Source organism: Culex pipiens, chromosome 3 (genome assembly GCF_016801865.2).
Source record: "Culex pipiens pallens isolate TS chromosome 3, TS_CPP_V2, whole genome shotgun sequence".
NCBI lineage: Eukaryota > Metazoa > Arthropoda > Insecta > Diptera > Culicidae > Culex > Culex pipiens.
Genome location: NC_068939.1, coordinates 35,783,965 through 35,800,658, shown reverse-complemented (window position 1 = coordinate 35,800,658; position 16,694 = coordinate 35,783,965). Strand labels below are relative to the sequence as shown.

The 16,694-nt window shown below is 40.1% G+C and overlaps 1 protein-coding gene across 1 annotated transcript; it reads right to left on the bottom strand.

Annotated features, from left to right (window-relative positions):
- Nucleotides 1–923: 923 nt before the first annotated feature.
- Nucleotides 924–7,196, bottom strand: LOC120418870 (rhythmically expressed gene 5 protein). Its single transcript, XM_039581405.2, has 3 exons — nt 6,691–7,196; nt 4,015–4,195; nt 924–2,997 (listed from the first exon to the last, which is right to left on the bottom strand). The coding sequence occupies exons 1-3, from the start codon at nt 6,805–6,807 to the stop codon at nt 2,378–2,380; spliced, it is 918 nt and encodes a 305-aa protein (XP_039437339.1). The 5' UTR covers nt 6,808–7,196; the 3' UTR covers nt 924–2,377.
- Between the last annotated feature and the right edge of the window lie 9,498 nt (nt 7,197–16,694).

Here is a 16,694-nt window from a genome sequence, read left to right as displayed (position 1 = left end):
ACTAATAGGATGTAACAAAATTGACTTTTTAGCGAGCATTCAGGGGTTTGTTCCGGTGGGCATACTGAGCCCAAATCCCAAATATGAGCTTGATTGGACGTCAATTTTAAATGGGATTTAACCCGTAAAAATACTTATTTCAAAAATGTCTATTTTTGAGGCACTTTGGCCACCAATGCTTTTAACAAAAACATCACTATTTGGCATTTTTTTTTTTCGAAAAATCGGCCCCGGCTGAATCAAATGGCGTCTCGGGCGTCGCGAGGTGCGACGCATATCTTTTTTGCCGGGAACGATTTTTCGAAAAAAAAGCCAAACTTTGAAGGTCTGTACCGAGCTCCAGGGTGCTCCAAACTTCAATGTTATATAAACCAAAAGATGCGCAAGGATCTGGCCTACACGCCAGTGATGTTTTTGGTAAACGCATTGGTGGCCAAAGTTCCTCAAAAATAGACATTTTTGAAAAAAAGTATTTTTACGGGTTAAATCCCATTTAAAATTGAAGGGCGGAGCGCCAGCTCCTGTTACGTCCAATCAAGCTCATATTTGGGATTTGGGCTCAGTATGCCCACCGGAACAAACCCCTGAATGCCCGCCAAAAAGTCAATTTTGTTACACTCTACTAACTAACACCATCAATTTTGATCGTTATGATCGCATCTGAAAAAAACTATAATAATTACAAATCTCGGATTTGTTTTCAAAAAGACGTAAGAGCCAATGGTAAATAAAGCCTATTTTTTGCATCGGTATTCGACCTACTTACGGAAAACCAATTTCAAACATGCTCAAGATTGTTCATCGACACGTCTTTCAAGTGCCCCGAACTAAAAATGAATGAAATTGTGTTACAATTTGGAAAAAAACGAACACACCAGTCCTGAGACTAAACTGGTGTGATATTTGTAAACAAACCAACAGCGTTTTATTTTTCATAAATATTTATTGTAGTGATACTTCAACAAAGTACTCGTTCCTTTCACAGACAGCAAGTATTTGCATAAAAATATCGAACGCCAACGCAGCCAAATTTGGTTCCGGCTCGCGTGGCCCGCCGACCTTACACTTCTAGGTAAAAAGTATATCAATTAAATCACATTTGCTTGGTTCTTACTTTTTCGTTTTGTTTTGTTTTGTTTTCCGTACAGCTAAAGTTTCTACCACCTGCTCTCTCTCTTGCTCTCTATTTCCGCTCAAAACCTTTTCCTTAACCCTATCGTGGGACCGGCTGTTCCGGCCCCGTCAACTTACAAACTAGCAAATTCTTTTACTCTCCAAACAATTTGGAATACCGTAAGATTTCGTACCAAATTTCTACCGCGTCGTTCCGCGCTTGATTGTTGAAAGAAGTTTTTGATTTGTTGTGCGTTCTTTTTGTTTTTTTTTTTTTTGTAAACTTTAAAGTTTTTCGAAAAACTTCCGACTTTATCACGCTTCACTTCCGTTTTGTGTGTCACTTCCGCTCGAAGATTTGATACAAAAGCAAAATAATAGTTAAGTTTTAAGGGGGGGTTTGCCTGTTTGCTGGGTTCTTCTACCTTGCCTTGTTTGTTTCGTTGTTTGCATTGCGTTGAGAATTACATAAATATATATTTTTACACGTTTGCAGGCAGAAGAACATCATCTTTCCATCGTATTCTAGTGTTTTCCTTAATCATCACGTTTTATTTTACAGGGGAAGTGCTGGGTCGGGCCCGGTACTCGGTCATTGTCCTCGTTGCCGAGGGCAGACAGTCCGGACGGTCCAGCACTTCCGCTTTAAAACTTTCTCTCTGTATCAAGATGAGTGCCGATGAGTAGACAACAACAACAATTTCTAACGGTTCTTCACTCGTTCAGAAAACAAAACTAATAGAATGAAAATGAGTGATGATGAGATATAAATATATTAAGCTTTAATGAATGTCTCGCGCGTTTGGCTTCCGGGTCGTGTCCACCGGAGGCGAGCCTCGGCCTCGCAGGATGGGCGTGGGTTCGCGCTAGAGTCCCTACCGCGGAGATCGTGTGGTATGTGGTGCATCTACCTGGGCGATCTCTAGCGTTTCCACCGCACCCGGGGGGGGCGTTGGAGCTCTCGCGACCGCTTGGACGACCCGCCCGGATTTGGCCTCATTATAGAGTAAAATTTTGGCAAACAATGTATAGTATTCATTATGAGACTGCGTGTTTCACACTCTTATCCACTAATAATATTGCGTTTCTCGTCACATCTAGCGATTCGACAGTCGCAGGTTCATTGATCTTCGCTATGTCTTGGCGTTTAATGTCGGAGTGACCATGAGTCCTGTAGTATTTTCTTGTAGTAGTAGTAGTAGCACACTTAATTAAAATCACAATCAAGGGGTTTGTAGAGGGTGTAGGAGGTGTAAGGCAGCGCTTACACTCGGTACTCCGTCCTGTAGGACTGGACGAAGCTGGTCGCGGACAGCGGAGTTGGAGTTTCCGTGGTGGGGGCAACTCCATGGTGGTGGTGAGCGTCCTCGTTGTTCTTCAGAGTGTCGTAGATCTGCTGGAAGGTTGGCATCTTTTCCTTGCCGATGGTCATCTCCTTGATGTCGTCATCCTTGGGCAAAACCTTGTGGTGAGCCCCATCGACGGCGGTTCCGTCCGGACGTACACGCACCACCATGGGACCGGTCAGAAAGTTGGTGTTCTGCTCGTACGGAGCCAGGCTGTCGAAGTGAGCGGAGGCAGCTGCCGACGGAACCGCGTACTGATAACGGCCTCCGTTCTGCAGGGGCAGGTAGCTCTGAGGTTCGGCGTACTGCAGATCCTGAGCGGACGCGGCATTGTTGTAGTCGTTGTAGTCCATGCCGTACTTGTCCACGTTGCTGTCCTGTTTGCGACTTGGCTGCTGCTGCTGCTGCGGAGCCGGATCGTCAAACAGCGGGTTGTGCTCGTACTGGGCACCGCTGACAATCTGCGCCGGTGCCTCCGTCGTCTGCTGGATCTTCTTCTTGCCGTTCTTGGTGTGGCCGTCCATCATGGCGTCCCAGACTGGAGAAGAAAAAAAAACGAGAAATTGATACGTTAGTCACCGGGAAGAATGCAAAAGCGAGAGAGAGCGAAAGTTCGAGGTCACTTCCTGAACTTTTCTTCGAGTGGCGTCGTCGCGTCGCGGAGAGCACACACTTCCTGGTTGTCGTCTTCGATTGCGCGAAGGTTGGACAAGGCGAGTGAAAATGGGCGGCGCGGGGAGATCTCGAGAACCCGATCGAAGATCTATGGACGTGAAGAAAACACGCGAGCGAGAGATCAGAGCGCATGTAAAATGCGATTATTATCATAAATTAAGTCTGCGCGTGGATTCCAAGCGGGGAAGATCCGCGCAGTAGAGGGAAAATGCACTCACGTTTTCAAAGGTCACCGATTTAAAAATAGATGCCGCATGTAGGCGAGGCGTACACACGCGTCCGCTGTATGCAAGGAATAATAAAATGAGGATTCTCGGCGGGTGCTAGTGTGGTCCTCTGTGTCCCAATGCCGAACTCCAAAAGATATATTTTAATTAAAAATGAACGATCATTTCATAGATATTTTTTTCAACATCACTTAAAACTAGTTCGTTTAAATTTGGACCACACTAACACTCGTATCCCACGAAGAGGAAGATGCCTCATCGGCGTTCAACACACGCAAACCGCCATGCACAGCAAGTCAATAGCTCTCTCGTTTAGGTCATTGCAAGCGGGGTACAAAAAGTACAAACGCGCCAATCAATCGTGGGCTATCGTCCCCCTTAGCATCTTTCTATACAAATATGACACGCTCGTCATCTTCTCGCGATGACTCGCGAACTTCCTCCTCAAGTGGTGGCATTGAGCTCCAAAAAATAGAACCTACTTAAGCTTTTAACAGAGCTGTTTGTTGTTTGTCCACTGCTTGGACTTTTTTGTTTGAGGGAATCCACTAAACACAGCGCACACCACACCGCCCGGAAGTATCTCCATTGATTGATCACTCGAGCCACTCGACGAACCTAATTGAGTTGTTTTCGACCCGAGTCATACTCACTTATATCATGGGCGCCCCGCTGGTACGGATCCATCGAGTCCAGGTGGGACTCGTTCATGTCCTGCAGCTTGTTGATACCGTACATGAGCAGGTTCCGCTTGCACATATTGGTCGGCATGTCCTGGGAGCCCTTGCAGTAGCTGGACACTTGCTTGGCGAACATCGAGTACAGGTGTGACATCTGAAAGTGCAGAGAAAGCGAAAGCGTTAGTCAGACTATTTGAACGTTCGAAGAGAAAGAGTTGTGCGACCTTGCGCAAGAGAGCGCGCGCGTGACTTGAACGCCACAAGTGACGAACCACGTTTTGAGTGTGTGCATTACGTCAGCTTTCACAAAAAGGTAAACAAACCCGAATTATGACGGCTTGAGCGGCGCACGCCATGGAATGCCAAGGTTAGCCAAGGTTGGCCAGAGATACTGCTGCAGTCATCGCGTGATGGTGCGAATTTTAAAAATTCGCGCAGCCAGATGATACCTTTATATTCATTACTTCGCATTCCTACTCCCACAATCGTGAGTTGGTGTTTTTGTGTTGGACCTACTGAGCGTTGAAATGTAAACACTTGAATAGGTCCGAGATAGGTCCATCTACCTTGTTTTCACAACATCACTCTTCGGCGACCGGACCGGACTTATTCCGTGGTTGAGTGTTGATTTCATGGTAATTTGCTTTATTTGCCGTGAAATGCAGCTCAGCTCTGAAGATCGTTATCGATTTTCTTCTTTTGTCGAGGGTCAGCTCGGTCAAGTTCGGTGAGAAGTTGCAAAATGCATTGAAGACTATTCAAAACATAGAAAAATTAGCGTAGAGATAGTTGAAACTAAAAGTCAGTTTCAATCAACTTAATTTGACATTCCGAAAGATCAGGTTGATTCAATTTTCATAACGAATGCTTTTCTGAATGCCATGCATCAAGTTTAATAGCCACATGAAAGCGACACGATACGAGCTGGCTCGTGCCATTCCAACCCATACAATCGCTGACTTTTCATCTCCATTAGCAGCGGCCCCAAGGATTAGCGATCGCGAACGAATCCTTCACGATGAGCTCACCTCGAAGCGCCGCTAGTCACGTGACTTGATCCTTTCATACAAACGAGCGACTGAGGAAACAAAAACAGCCCCCCTTGAGGGCCCATACGTCAACCCTCGTCACTGACCCTGTCTGACCCTAGCCGCGCTCCCATCAAAGCCGATGATCCCAACGCTCTAATGATGACTTACGGGGGTACTTGAAGCCCACACGACGACGACGCGGAAGAACAATACAGAAGATCCTCTCCGCTGTCAAACGTCAACCGCGAGAGAGGTGTTCAAAGTCACGGTCGGCGCTGATGAACCAAACGGTACCGAGTGACGTAAACGGGGAGCCGCTCGCCGTCTAATTAATCGCAAATCGATTCAATGGGCATTGAATTCCAGCTGAAAGCTGTGCGATCGCCGCGCGATCGTGTCACGATCACGCTGCAGTTCGATCTCAGATGAGGAAGTGCACGTTAGAGAACCGGTAGAGATCGCTGCACCCATCCCGCGCGCGGTTCATGTCCCCACCCCCGAGGGAGGTCACCAGGAATAGGGTAGCAGGAATGTTCATGACGATCACGCCGCCGATCGGCTCATGTTTATGCATCACCGCAAAGCCCCTCTCGCGCCGGAGAGATTCACAGCCGGCGATAACCTTGGGTGACCTTGAGGTATCTTCCCCGCGCGATCGATCGCCGTGACTTCGAGAACGATCCAGAGATCCGCCTTGAAACCGGGGAAAACGCGCGAAATGAAGAAGACTGCGCGAGATTCGAAAACTGGATCTGGGTAGACGCCAGCAGGCGATGTCTGTTCCGGGACGACTCGGTGGCGCTGAATAAAATTAACGCTTTTATTGGACGCCTAAATCGGTTTTGGTGGATTAGCGAGCGGCGTTGAGGGATGACCCTGACGGGGGATCTTCCTGGTTGCGCGAGCGCGAATATGTGGCGAGAAACTGGTTTTTGGAGCGGATCAGGAATAGCGGCGAGAACTCCGTGGCGATTGGGGTAGGATTTCAATTGGGATCTTTGGCAGTTTTGGATTTAGGCTTATCAGATCGTGGCGTAAAAAGAGTACGCTGAACGACAATTTGAAATAGCTGTTGAGTCTGTCAAAAGCACTTAAATTAATATTTGTTTTGAAGCAATTTTTTAAGCAATCAAATTTTAGTACCTTCAAGGTTTCCAGCAAGCATAAAGGTTGAAGAACACTGTAGGTTCTATACCCTACACTATCAGCATTGATCTAGTAAAACCGGATGAAACATTTAGGGTTCGTTGCTTTAACGGTTTGCGGAAGATCTAAATCAACTAGGTCTCATGAATAACTAAGTTACTGAAGACCTCCAACGAGAGACCCAGTTGAAGTACGCGATCGCGGTCAGTTGCATTGAGTTAGGTCTGTACCGCATAAAACCTGAGATCTACACTCCCACCGGGCACAAAGCTACCTCCAACTACCTTGTTGCACACGATCGCCAGATTTACAAGTACAGATAACTGTTCAGCCCAGACTCCGGGCAGCATCACTATCGCGCGCGCTCAGGTAATTAGCTCAGAGCCCAGTGACGTCCGCCTCTTTTTCCCGGAATCCCATCAGCAATGCAAAGCACTTTGTACGTACGCACAACCTCGACGGCTCAACCTACCTTTTCACTCCGACTCAGATATTCCCACATGGGGATCGCGGATCCGGAACAAAGTGACAGCATGGTTGACACCATCACCACCGCTCCCAGCGTCATGCACCGTTTGCTGAATGCCATTCTTCCTTGAGAAAATTTCTCTTGCGTTTTGTTTTTGTGACACAAATTTCCACGAACTTCAAGTGGCAGTTCCCTTTGATCACTAGTGTTTCACAAGCTTAAAGCTTTGGTCATCCACTACCAACTGTTTTTCATAGCTTTTATCAATCTTCAACTGCTCAGTTTTCCTTCTGCTTTATGTTTTTCAATCACTTGCACAAAATCTTGCTTATTTTCGAATCCCAATCTTCAAACGATCACGTTGTCACACTCTTATCGCCCACTTTCAAACTACTCTCACCGCTTCCTTCCAAGAATATCTTCTCCCACAAAGAGTACGCACGCACGAAAAGCGCAAACAAAAAAGCACAAGCTAACAGGTTGAGGTATCGTTCACGAGTAAACGGTGCCACCCGAGCGAGCCTCACCTTATATACGACCGGCCGCTTCGGCAACCATGACGTCATGTGCCGACGGCGACGCCGCGATCTTCGCTGCGTCGTCGTCGTCGCGGCGCGGCCCACGAAAACAACGCGCGAAATTCTTTCGCGATCGCGATTTTACGAGTTGTTTTTCTCGGCTTCTTCTTTTGGCCAGAGGTAAACACACCAGCGAAATGGTAAAGGTAGAGGCTTCTGTGCAACGCGAAAAGTGTGGTTGTTTACGTTAACGGGTGGGATATCGTGGACGACCGGCGTGGTGACGCGACGCCGCATTTTTTGGGATTGTCCCCGAGGCGAGAGCGCGCGCGGAAAGGACGTGGAGATGCGCAAGCAGTCAAAAAGTAGCTAATTTATGATGTGGTCACGGATCTGTGATGGAAAGTTTGGAGTGGCGCGAAGAAGATCAGAATTCTTGGGCTGGAAGTGCGGGGAAGGATTTTGAGGCAGCTTTTGTGGAGAGGTCTATTTTTGGTTAAGAGTTGAGAGATTTCTGCGAATTTCACGATGCTTGCAGTTTCTTGGAAATTTTGAATGTTTGATCTTGGATGCTGTACAGCAAACACATATCAAAATGTGTATAGGCAATTGTTACATTACATATATTTTTTTTAAATTTATGTGTCCTTAGGGTCTAACCGTGGTCAAAAAGAAGGAAATGAAAAAATATAAATTCTAATTTCTATACCTTATTATGCACTTCAAACAAAAAGGACTTTTTTGCTTTGTATCCGATGACTGTTATTCTATTGCCAAAAAAATTAATACATCTATATATTTTTTTGTATGAAATAATTAAAAAAATAAAAATCATATGAGTTTTAGACTCTTTTAACGTATTGTTTTATAGACGTTTTCTTACGTCTATCGCCAACATAATTTACAAGTTAATTTTGCAAGGCATTAGATAGAAGATTAGTTATTTTTCTTAAATAACTAGTTTCTTTTACCGGCAGGCAAAAAAACTAAAACTGAAATTTCTACCAATTCTTTAACTTTAAAGATCGTAATTTGTGACAATTTGTACAAGACCATAAAGACATTCTGTTTTAACAGTATCTTTTTTTTTATTCAAAGAGTGACAAACAAAGATTTCAAAAAAGACTGTCTCTGTATGTTGAGGGTTCTTTTCACCTAAGATCTCCTTAAAACTTATATCAAATCATTCAATTTTTTTGTCATGGTTTTGAAGGCAACGACATGATATACATTACTCAGTGAAACATGTTTTGTGAATCCAAAATCAATTCATTTTGAATGAATAATTGAAAAAATATGAAAATATTTGCATGAATTACATTAGAGTTGTTTCATTTTTGGATGCTTTTGCTTCTGATAGACAGTCAAAATTATTTGAAGTTTATGTCGATCAAATACCGTAAACTGGGGTGATATTAATATGATTTGAATTTATTTTTGGAATATTTTTCATTTGTCAAGGTTTTTCTCAAGATTATTGTTAAATCATGTACTGGCGTAGGCCACGCAAGGTCCATGCACCATCTTTGAAAAATGTAGGTAATATAGTTATAAAAAAATCAATGGACGGTTTCCACGCGAAATCGACCACTCAAAATCCGGACCATCTCCGATCTTAATAAAACTTGCTGGATCGTTTGTCCTACTCAAATCAACAACTCCTGTGCACTCAGTTTAGTAATTTACAATGGCATTTGGATTTTAGGAATTCTTTTAGTTTAAAATTATTGGTAATTACTTTTAAATTGAAAAAATCATATTTTTCGAAGCAGATGTTCAAAAATTCGATCAAAAGTGTGTTTTAACGAAAATCGTGCGTGCTTTTCAATGAAAATATTTCCAAAAGCAGAAACTTTCATTTTCGATCAAAAAACAGCCAAAAATCACATTTTCTTCGAAAATCAGGCTGAATACACCCTTTGATTCAAATTTTGCCATTACCATTCGAAAGAGCGGACAATTTCCCACTTTTCTTCCATAGACACCAAGTTGGAGCGAAAGCGTTTTCGAGTAGTTTGTAAATAAAAACCTTTTTTCGTTTTTTTTTTAATTTTTTTCCAAAAAAACTAAATTACATGTTTTATGGCAAATTTTGTAACAGATTCTATTTTTAAACTTGAAATAAAGTTCTGCTTCCGTGTTTTTGAGTTTTTCCTTGACGTACCAGTTTCAAATACATATAAAAGGAACGAAATAATTACTAAAGATAACCAAAAAAGGTGCACTTAAGGTAACATTTCCTGAACCACTTTTATCATGGAAAAATGTTTATCTCACTCGTCAGTTTTGTTAATACCTGCAAAATAGTTTTTTTCTTATTTTATTTTCCAAATTCATCTGGAAACATCATTTATTCGTGTTTATCAAAACTATTTGCGTAGATTTGAAGCTAATTATATCAAGAATAAATTTGCAGAATAAACATGCTATTTCATCAAATCTCGGAAAAGTTACAACAAATTTTGTATAGAAAAGCTGCAAATTGTAAAATTCTGTGATATTTATTCCCTTTTCGTCCTACTATTACTAAAATTATTCGCAGGATGACAAATCAAAAATCCTGTGTTGGATTTTAATTTTATTTAAATTGTAGGAAAAAAAACACGTTGACAAATTATTGAACATCTTACAAAATTCTGGTAAGTGACTTACAACAATTTTCCAGGCAAACGGCATGGCCAAACTCTAAGGTGCTCGGATCGACTTCAAATCTTCGGGATTCTCTACCCAAAATAGTTTTATACATGATTTTTGTTAGGTAATTAGGGTGGTTCCTGGCACGTCAGGGTGTGCTTTAAAATGACAATTATTGCGATTTTGCACCAAAAAAACACATCTCCAAAAACAACTTGACATTGTTTAAACCAACTTAAGTTATCCGGTTTGTACATGGAAAGTGACTAATTTGGCTTTCAAGGAAAAATACGCATGAGTTCAGTTTAAACGGCGTTTGACAATGATTATTAAAAAATACTCCAAATTGTCATCTTTGAACCGCCCTGACGCGACAGGAATCACCCTAAGACCCAAAAAAATAGGAAAAAAAATATTTTGCATGTATTAACAACACTGACGAGTGAGATAAACATTTTTCCATAAAAGAAATGGTTCAGGAAATGTTACCTTAAGTGCACCTTTTTTGGTTATCTTTAGTAATTATTTCGTTCCTTTTATATGTATTTGAAACTGGTACGTCAAGGAAAAACTCAAAAACACGGAAGCAGAACTTTATTTCAAGTTTAAAAATAGAATCTGTTACAAAATTTGCCATAAAACATGTAATTTAGTTTTTTTGGAAAAAAATTAAAAAAAAACGAAAAAAGGTTTTTATTTACAAACCACTCGAAAACGCTTTCGCTCCAACTTGGTGTCTATGGAAGAAAAGTGGGAAATTGTCCGCTCTTTCGAATGGTAATGGCAAAATTTGAATCAAAGGGTGTATTCAGCCTGATTTTCGAAGAAAATGTGATTTTTGGCTGTTTTTTGATCGAAAATGAAAGTTTCTGCTTTTGGAAATATTTTCATTGAAAAGCGCGCACGATTTTCGTTAAAACACACTTTCGATCGATTTTTTGAACATCTGCTTCGAAAGATATGATTTTTTGAATTTAAAAGTAATTACCAATAATTTTAAACTAAAAGAATTCCTAAAATTCAAATGCCATTGTGAATTACTAAACTGAGTGCACAGGAGTTGTTGATATGAGTAGGACAAACGATCCAGCAAGTTTTATTGAGATCGGAAATGGTCCGGTTCAAAATCGTTTTTTTATGGTCGATTTCGCGTGGAAACCGTCAATGTTTAAATCAAGTTAACTAAGCTTATCAGCTTTTTAACGAAACATATGAATATTTTAGGTATTATTGTAATAGAATCAATTTTTTTCCTAAAATTCGTTAAAAAATGTAAAATTATAGATTCATATTGTATTTTACACTGAATTCGAAACACAAATCAAAAGTTTTAACATTTTATAAGAAATTTGTTCTACTGAAAATGCCTATAATTTTGAAGATTGTTGTAACTATATTTCAAAAACACAATGTTTATTATTTACAAACTTATTTTATCTTCTCCTAATGGAAAATTGTTCAAAGAATGTTCATTGAGAAAATCATGACACTTTGAGAATATTAAAATAATGCTTTGAGAATATTAAAATAATACAACATTTTCTTAATTATAATAAACTAACTTTTGAATCTATTCAAAATTTTATGAAAACTTCTTCTTAGGATATTTTGAACACTTCTCAACCATAGTCACTACGATTCCATAGCATTCCATACGTATTTAATTTATATTCTTAATGTTATGGAAAAATCTCAAACCTATCAAAGTCACCCCGATTTACGGTACTTAAAACCAAAATGACTTAATTATTATTGAAAAAGCAAAGTTATCAAGTGATAGCAATTTTAAAGTCAATTACAATAAAAATGAGTATCTTTTATTTTTTTCGTAAGCATTACAAATTTACAGTCCTGAAATATCTTTTTTTTAAGAGTCAAGATATATTCCAGAATTCCTAATATTCCAATGTCAAAAATCAAACTTAGTGAAATTAGAATCGACTAATATTTAGATACAGACATTAAAATCAACGTGAATGTAACATTTACATCATCCGTATTTTTGGAAACGGATATTTTGTACATGATGCTTGAGATAAAACATAACAATGTCTAACTTGGTAAACCAATTTTTGAAAAACATTTGAAAATGCAGACATACATTTGGAATCAAAAATGACTTAATTTTATAAAACTTAACAGTTTTCATGATGATCCCTTGCCATTTTTTTTTCAATGTTTATGTTTGGCTTGAAAAATCAGGGGGCCTTTATTCGAATAACTTCTATCTTTAATGGCATTTGAATCACAATAAACTGGTTTCTTTTTATATTTTGAAGTGAACCATTACCGTAAAAAGTTACTTTGTGACTAAAAAATAAAAAAAACGTCAAAACTAATGATTGCAAAAAAAACTGTACTCAAATAATGAATTGAATAGAAATGTTTTAGTCTTATCCACATTTTTTGTTTATTTGTTTGGAAAATCATTTTAATCCAGTAATTTGAGTAATTAATGGTATGTAATAAACGCTCCTGGAAACCTTGATTACACCAGGAAAATTGTAGAATTACAAATTTTCAGAGGTAAAATTACACATTTTTTCAGACATAAAACATTTACTCCTTTTCAGATGTAACGTTAATATGATTTTTTGACTGTGTAAATATTTTTTTATTTTCAAGTGAAACATATATCTTAAAAATATCTTGCAAATTGAAAAGGGGTCATGTATTATTTTTACGTTAATGTAATATGACAGAGTTTGATTTATTCATAATTTGAACTATCTATTTTGCCTTCCTCACTGAGGTAAGGCTATAATCCTGCTCTAAAAATGAACTTTCTATTAAAAGCTCCTAGACCCACCTCTACTCAGAATCGAAAACTGAACAAATGTCTGTGTGTGTGTGTGTGTATGTGTGTGTATGTGTGTGTGTATGTGTGTGTATGTATGTATGTGACCAAAATTCTCACTGAGTTTTCTCAGCACTGGCTGAACCGATTCTGATCGAACCAGTTGCATTCGACTTGGTTTAGGGTCCCATACATCGCTATTGAATTGTTTGAAGTTTCGATAAGTAGTTCAAAAGTTATGCATAAACATGTGTTTTCACAAATACCCGGATCTCAATTATATGCATGTAAACGATGTCCGGATCCATCATCCGACCCATCGTTGATTAGGTAATTGAAAGGCCTTTCCAATGAGTCCAAGACATTGAAGATCTGGCAACCCTGTCTCGAGTTATGACCACTTAAGTGATATTTATGTACTTTTTTGAAGCCGGATCTCACTTAAATGTATGTAAACTATGTCCGGATCCATCATCCGACCCATCATTGGTAAGGTAATTGAAAGGCCTTTCCAATGAGTCCAAACATTGAAGATCTGGCAACCCTGTCTCGAGTTATGACCACTTAAGTGATATTTATGTACTTTTTTGAAGCCGGATCTCACTTAAATGTATGTAAACTATGTCCGGATCCATCATCCGACCCATCGTTGGTTAGGTAATTGAAAGGCCTTTCCAATGAGTCCAAAACATTGAAGATCTGGGAACCCTGTCTCGAGTTATGACCACTTATTTGATATTTATGTACTTTTTTGAAGCCGGATCTCACTTAAATGTATGTAAACTATGTCCGGATCCATCATCCGACCCATCGTTGGTTAGGTAATTGAAAGGACTTTCCAATGAGTCCAAAACATTGAAGATCTGGCCACCCTGTCTCGAGTTATGACCACATAAGTTATACACTGTGTTCTTTTTTTCTGGATCTAAAAAAATGATGAAACCACTCATATACACATTTTTGGTAAAAAGTGAGGAAGGCATCAACCACATAGGTGGATTAAATTAGTTTTTATTTAAGGCATTAGAAATAAAAACAAAGAGTTTATCACGTCAGTAGGTGTTTTGAGGACACTTGCACAGGAGAAAACAAAGTATTCGCTCTACAGCATTGCCTTGGCGTTCTCGATTGCGAGATTCCTACTCGAAACTAAGTGTCCGTAGGCTTGATTGTTGAGGCACTTGCAAACCTCTAGGTTAGTCCAGGGCCAACATTTACTTCCACGTCCGACGGAAGGCGGAATTTTGTCTCGAAAAATGCCACCCTCTAACATTTTCGAATTGTTTCCACCATTCGACAAAATTTTGCTTCAAACATAAAACGCAACGGCTTATGATCTGCCATAAATTTGCATAACTGCCACCATCCCATAAAACGTCAACCTTCCCGCTCTTGAGGTAGCCCAAACACAGCAGTGCACCAATTAGGACCAATTTTGCAAACTTTACATCACATCCACCCGCCAACTTCAAATTAACCTTTCCAACACTTGGAAGAAACATCTGCCCTCTCATCCTGTGTGTCCCAGTGTGGGACGCCCAATTAAAATTCGCCACGTTGTAAAAAAATATGGGTGATAAAGCGATGATAGTCAATAAATCTTGCAGACGCCTCCAAAACTGGGGTAGGAGGTATCGAAGGAGAGCCCAGATGCGACCAATTATGTGGATGAGAATATTTAAAGCGAAATTCCTCCTTAAATATTATTTGCACGAGAATGATTCCCATCACTTTATCGTTTGCTGGAAAAACCAAACGTTTAAAGGTGTTTTTCCACGAAATCACACCCGTTTTGGAAGCAATCTGTGGACTTTGGTCGCGGAATGTTGTTGACTGCTTTTTAAAATTCAAATCGAACTGAAATACCAGCAATAGCCGTTTGGCAGGGGGAGTACGCATCAAGTGGCACGTTTGGACTTGTTTTTGAGGCAAATGTTTGATGTTGAATAACATCAACACTGCAGGAATTTCGATGACAGATCGTCTATTTTTGCATGTGGTGAGTGGATTTGGGTTAATATTTGTCATCTAGATTATTCGGTGATCATGGTTGACACACAACATCTGAAATATTTGTAGAGTATATCTTAATTCAAATTCAAATTTTGACTGTATGAGGACAAGCTGTTTATTATCTACCAAGGTCATTTGTATTTCTTGAAGAACTCAATATCACTTTAAATTTCGCAACAAGACAAAAAAGGATCAACATTTAATATTCAAAAAATATTGCAACCCAGCACGAGTCAACTGACGTAAGAGCACCTTCTCGAACCCACTATAGAGTGATGACGTCCAACGCAGCATTCTCCTAGTCATGCTGAGCGTAAGCAATCAAACATCCAAACTCGAGCCGCATCCAGGTATCGACCGTACTTCCCGAAAAGGCAAACCTCAACCCGCATGACAAGGTAGGATGATCTCGGCGACTGACAGACGTACATCCCGCAGCCAGTATTGGCAATATCGTTGATCATCATAATTGAAACACTTGCCTCCACGTGCGTTGCGTGTACTCACCATAGTCTCGGCACAATACCGGACCCGGCGATTGCTCATCGTTTTCATCTGATCCCTCAAGTGAGGACTTCCCTGGTCGGGATTCCCCACCGTGAGCCGGCATTAAGGAAGAAATGGCCGTTTTTATTCTCGCCACCCCTTAGCAAACACTCGAGCATCTTCAAGTGCTGCTCTCCTCCATGCTCAGCAGTATAACTAGATCCGCGTTGGCCAATTTTAATTGAATCTTCAAACTGCTTTTTTATCGTCACGCGCGAGCTTCGCAAACATCTAAGATAAGGAGCTGACAAAAAAACTACCTCATCAACCTTACCCGGGCTTTCGATGGGTCATTTGGGCATCAGACCATCAACTCACCAAGTTCCGCGCGCTGGACGGCAATTATTATAATTTGTTATTCTTTCGCTTGATTCTCAAACCAACTTGAAGTACTCTGACAGCCGCGGTGACCCGGTGTAGATTTGCGGGGGCTTGAATTAATTCCAACGCGGATGTTGCGGGGAGATTCACTCTTGTTGCTACTCACCGCTCTCTTGTCACCTCGCCTCTTCTGAGGGGATGCCATTTTTATTAGAACAAGCCCCCCTCCGTCGTGGACGGGGGTGATGTCATAGTAAGACAATTTTGATGGGATGAGCACAAGATAAGTGGGGTTTTTGTGTGTGTGTTTTCATGCTGGATCGTATTTTCGAGTCGAAAACTATAAAAAATGGCACATGATATAGTGTTGCCAACTCTGGCTTAATTTGTTTTGCTTTGGAAGCCTAAAGTGCGATTTTACAGCGTGATTATCTCACAGTGGCTTCCTTTCCCGGGTTTTAGTGACTTCTAGAACTAACGAGAGACACTGACGGTGATTATCACTCACTGGAAATTAGTTTCTTTTTTCCGCCAGCCTGGAAATAAAAATATGTTCAAAAAATTCTTCTACTAGTGAAATGAGACAAGTTTTAGAACAACCAATTATCTATTATACACGTATTTTTTATCATACCGTTACGCCGTTGGAAATTATTTTTAAGCAAATATCAATGCAGTGTCTAGAATACTCATACACTATTTTTGTATGGCCAGCTGTCAAATTTGTAAGGTTTGGTTGTACTAAAATTCCGAGAATAAGATTGATTTATGGGATAATTGTTAAAACGTACAATGAACCAATACATTTTTTGGGCTAAGTAACAATTTCTCAGAAGTCTCATTTTTATAGTGTGCATAACTTTAAGGAAGATAAGTAAAGTAAAAGTAATTCAGTTTGTTTAAAAAATATTCAGTTTTGATGTTTATGCAAAAATTGCAAAACGAAGATTTTTTCAGCACGGGTTGCACATTTATTCAACAAAGTTTATCGAGTTGGATAGAAAAAACAAAAAAAACACCTTTTGAATGGAATTGTTTGTCAACTATCCATATGTTTAGTCGATCCGTTTAATCAAAACAATTTTGAAAAGTATTACTTTTGAAAACAAGTGCAAAAATTTTTCAGCATCCAATTCAGAAGTTATTTTCAGTACAGAAAGTAGGCTGTTTCGTCGTTC

Coding starts and splice junctions, on each gene's coding strand:
- LOC120418870 (XM_039581405.2), bottom strand. CDS start 6,807: ATGGCATTCAGCAAACGGTGCATGACGCTGGGAGCGGTGGTGATGGTG. Junction 4,196..6,690: donor ATCTGAGTCGGAGTGAAAAG/GTAGGTTGAGCC, acceptor CTGCACTTTCAG/ATGTCACACCTGTACTCGAT. Junction 2,998..4,014: donor GCGGGGCGCCCATGATATAA/GTGAGTATGACT, acceptor TTTCTTCTCCAG/TCTGGGACGCCATGATGGAC.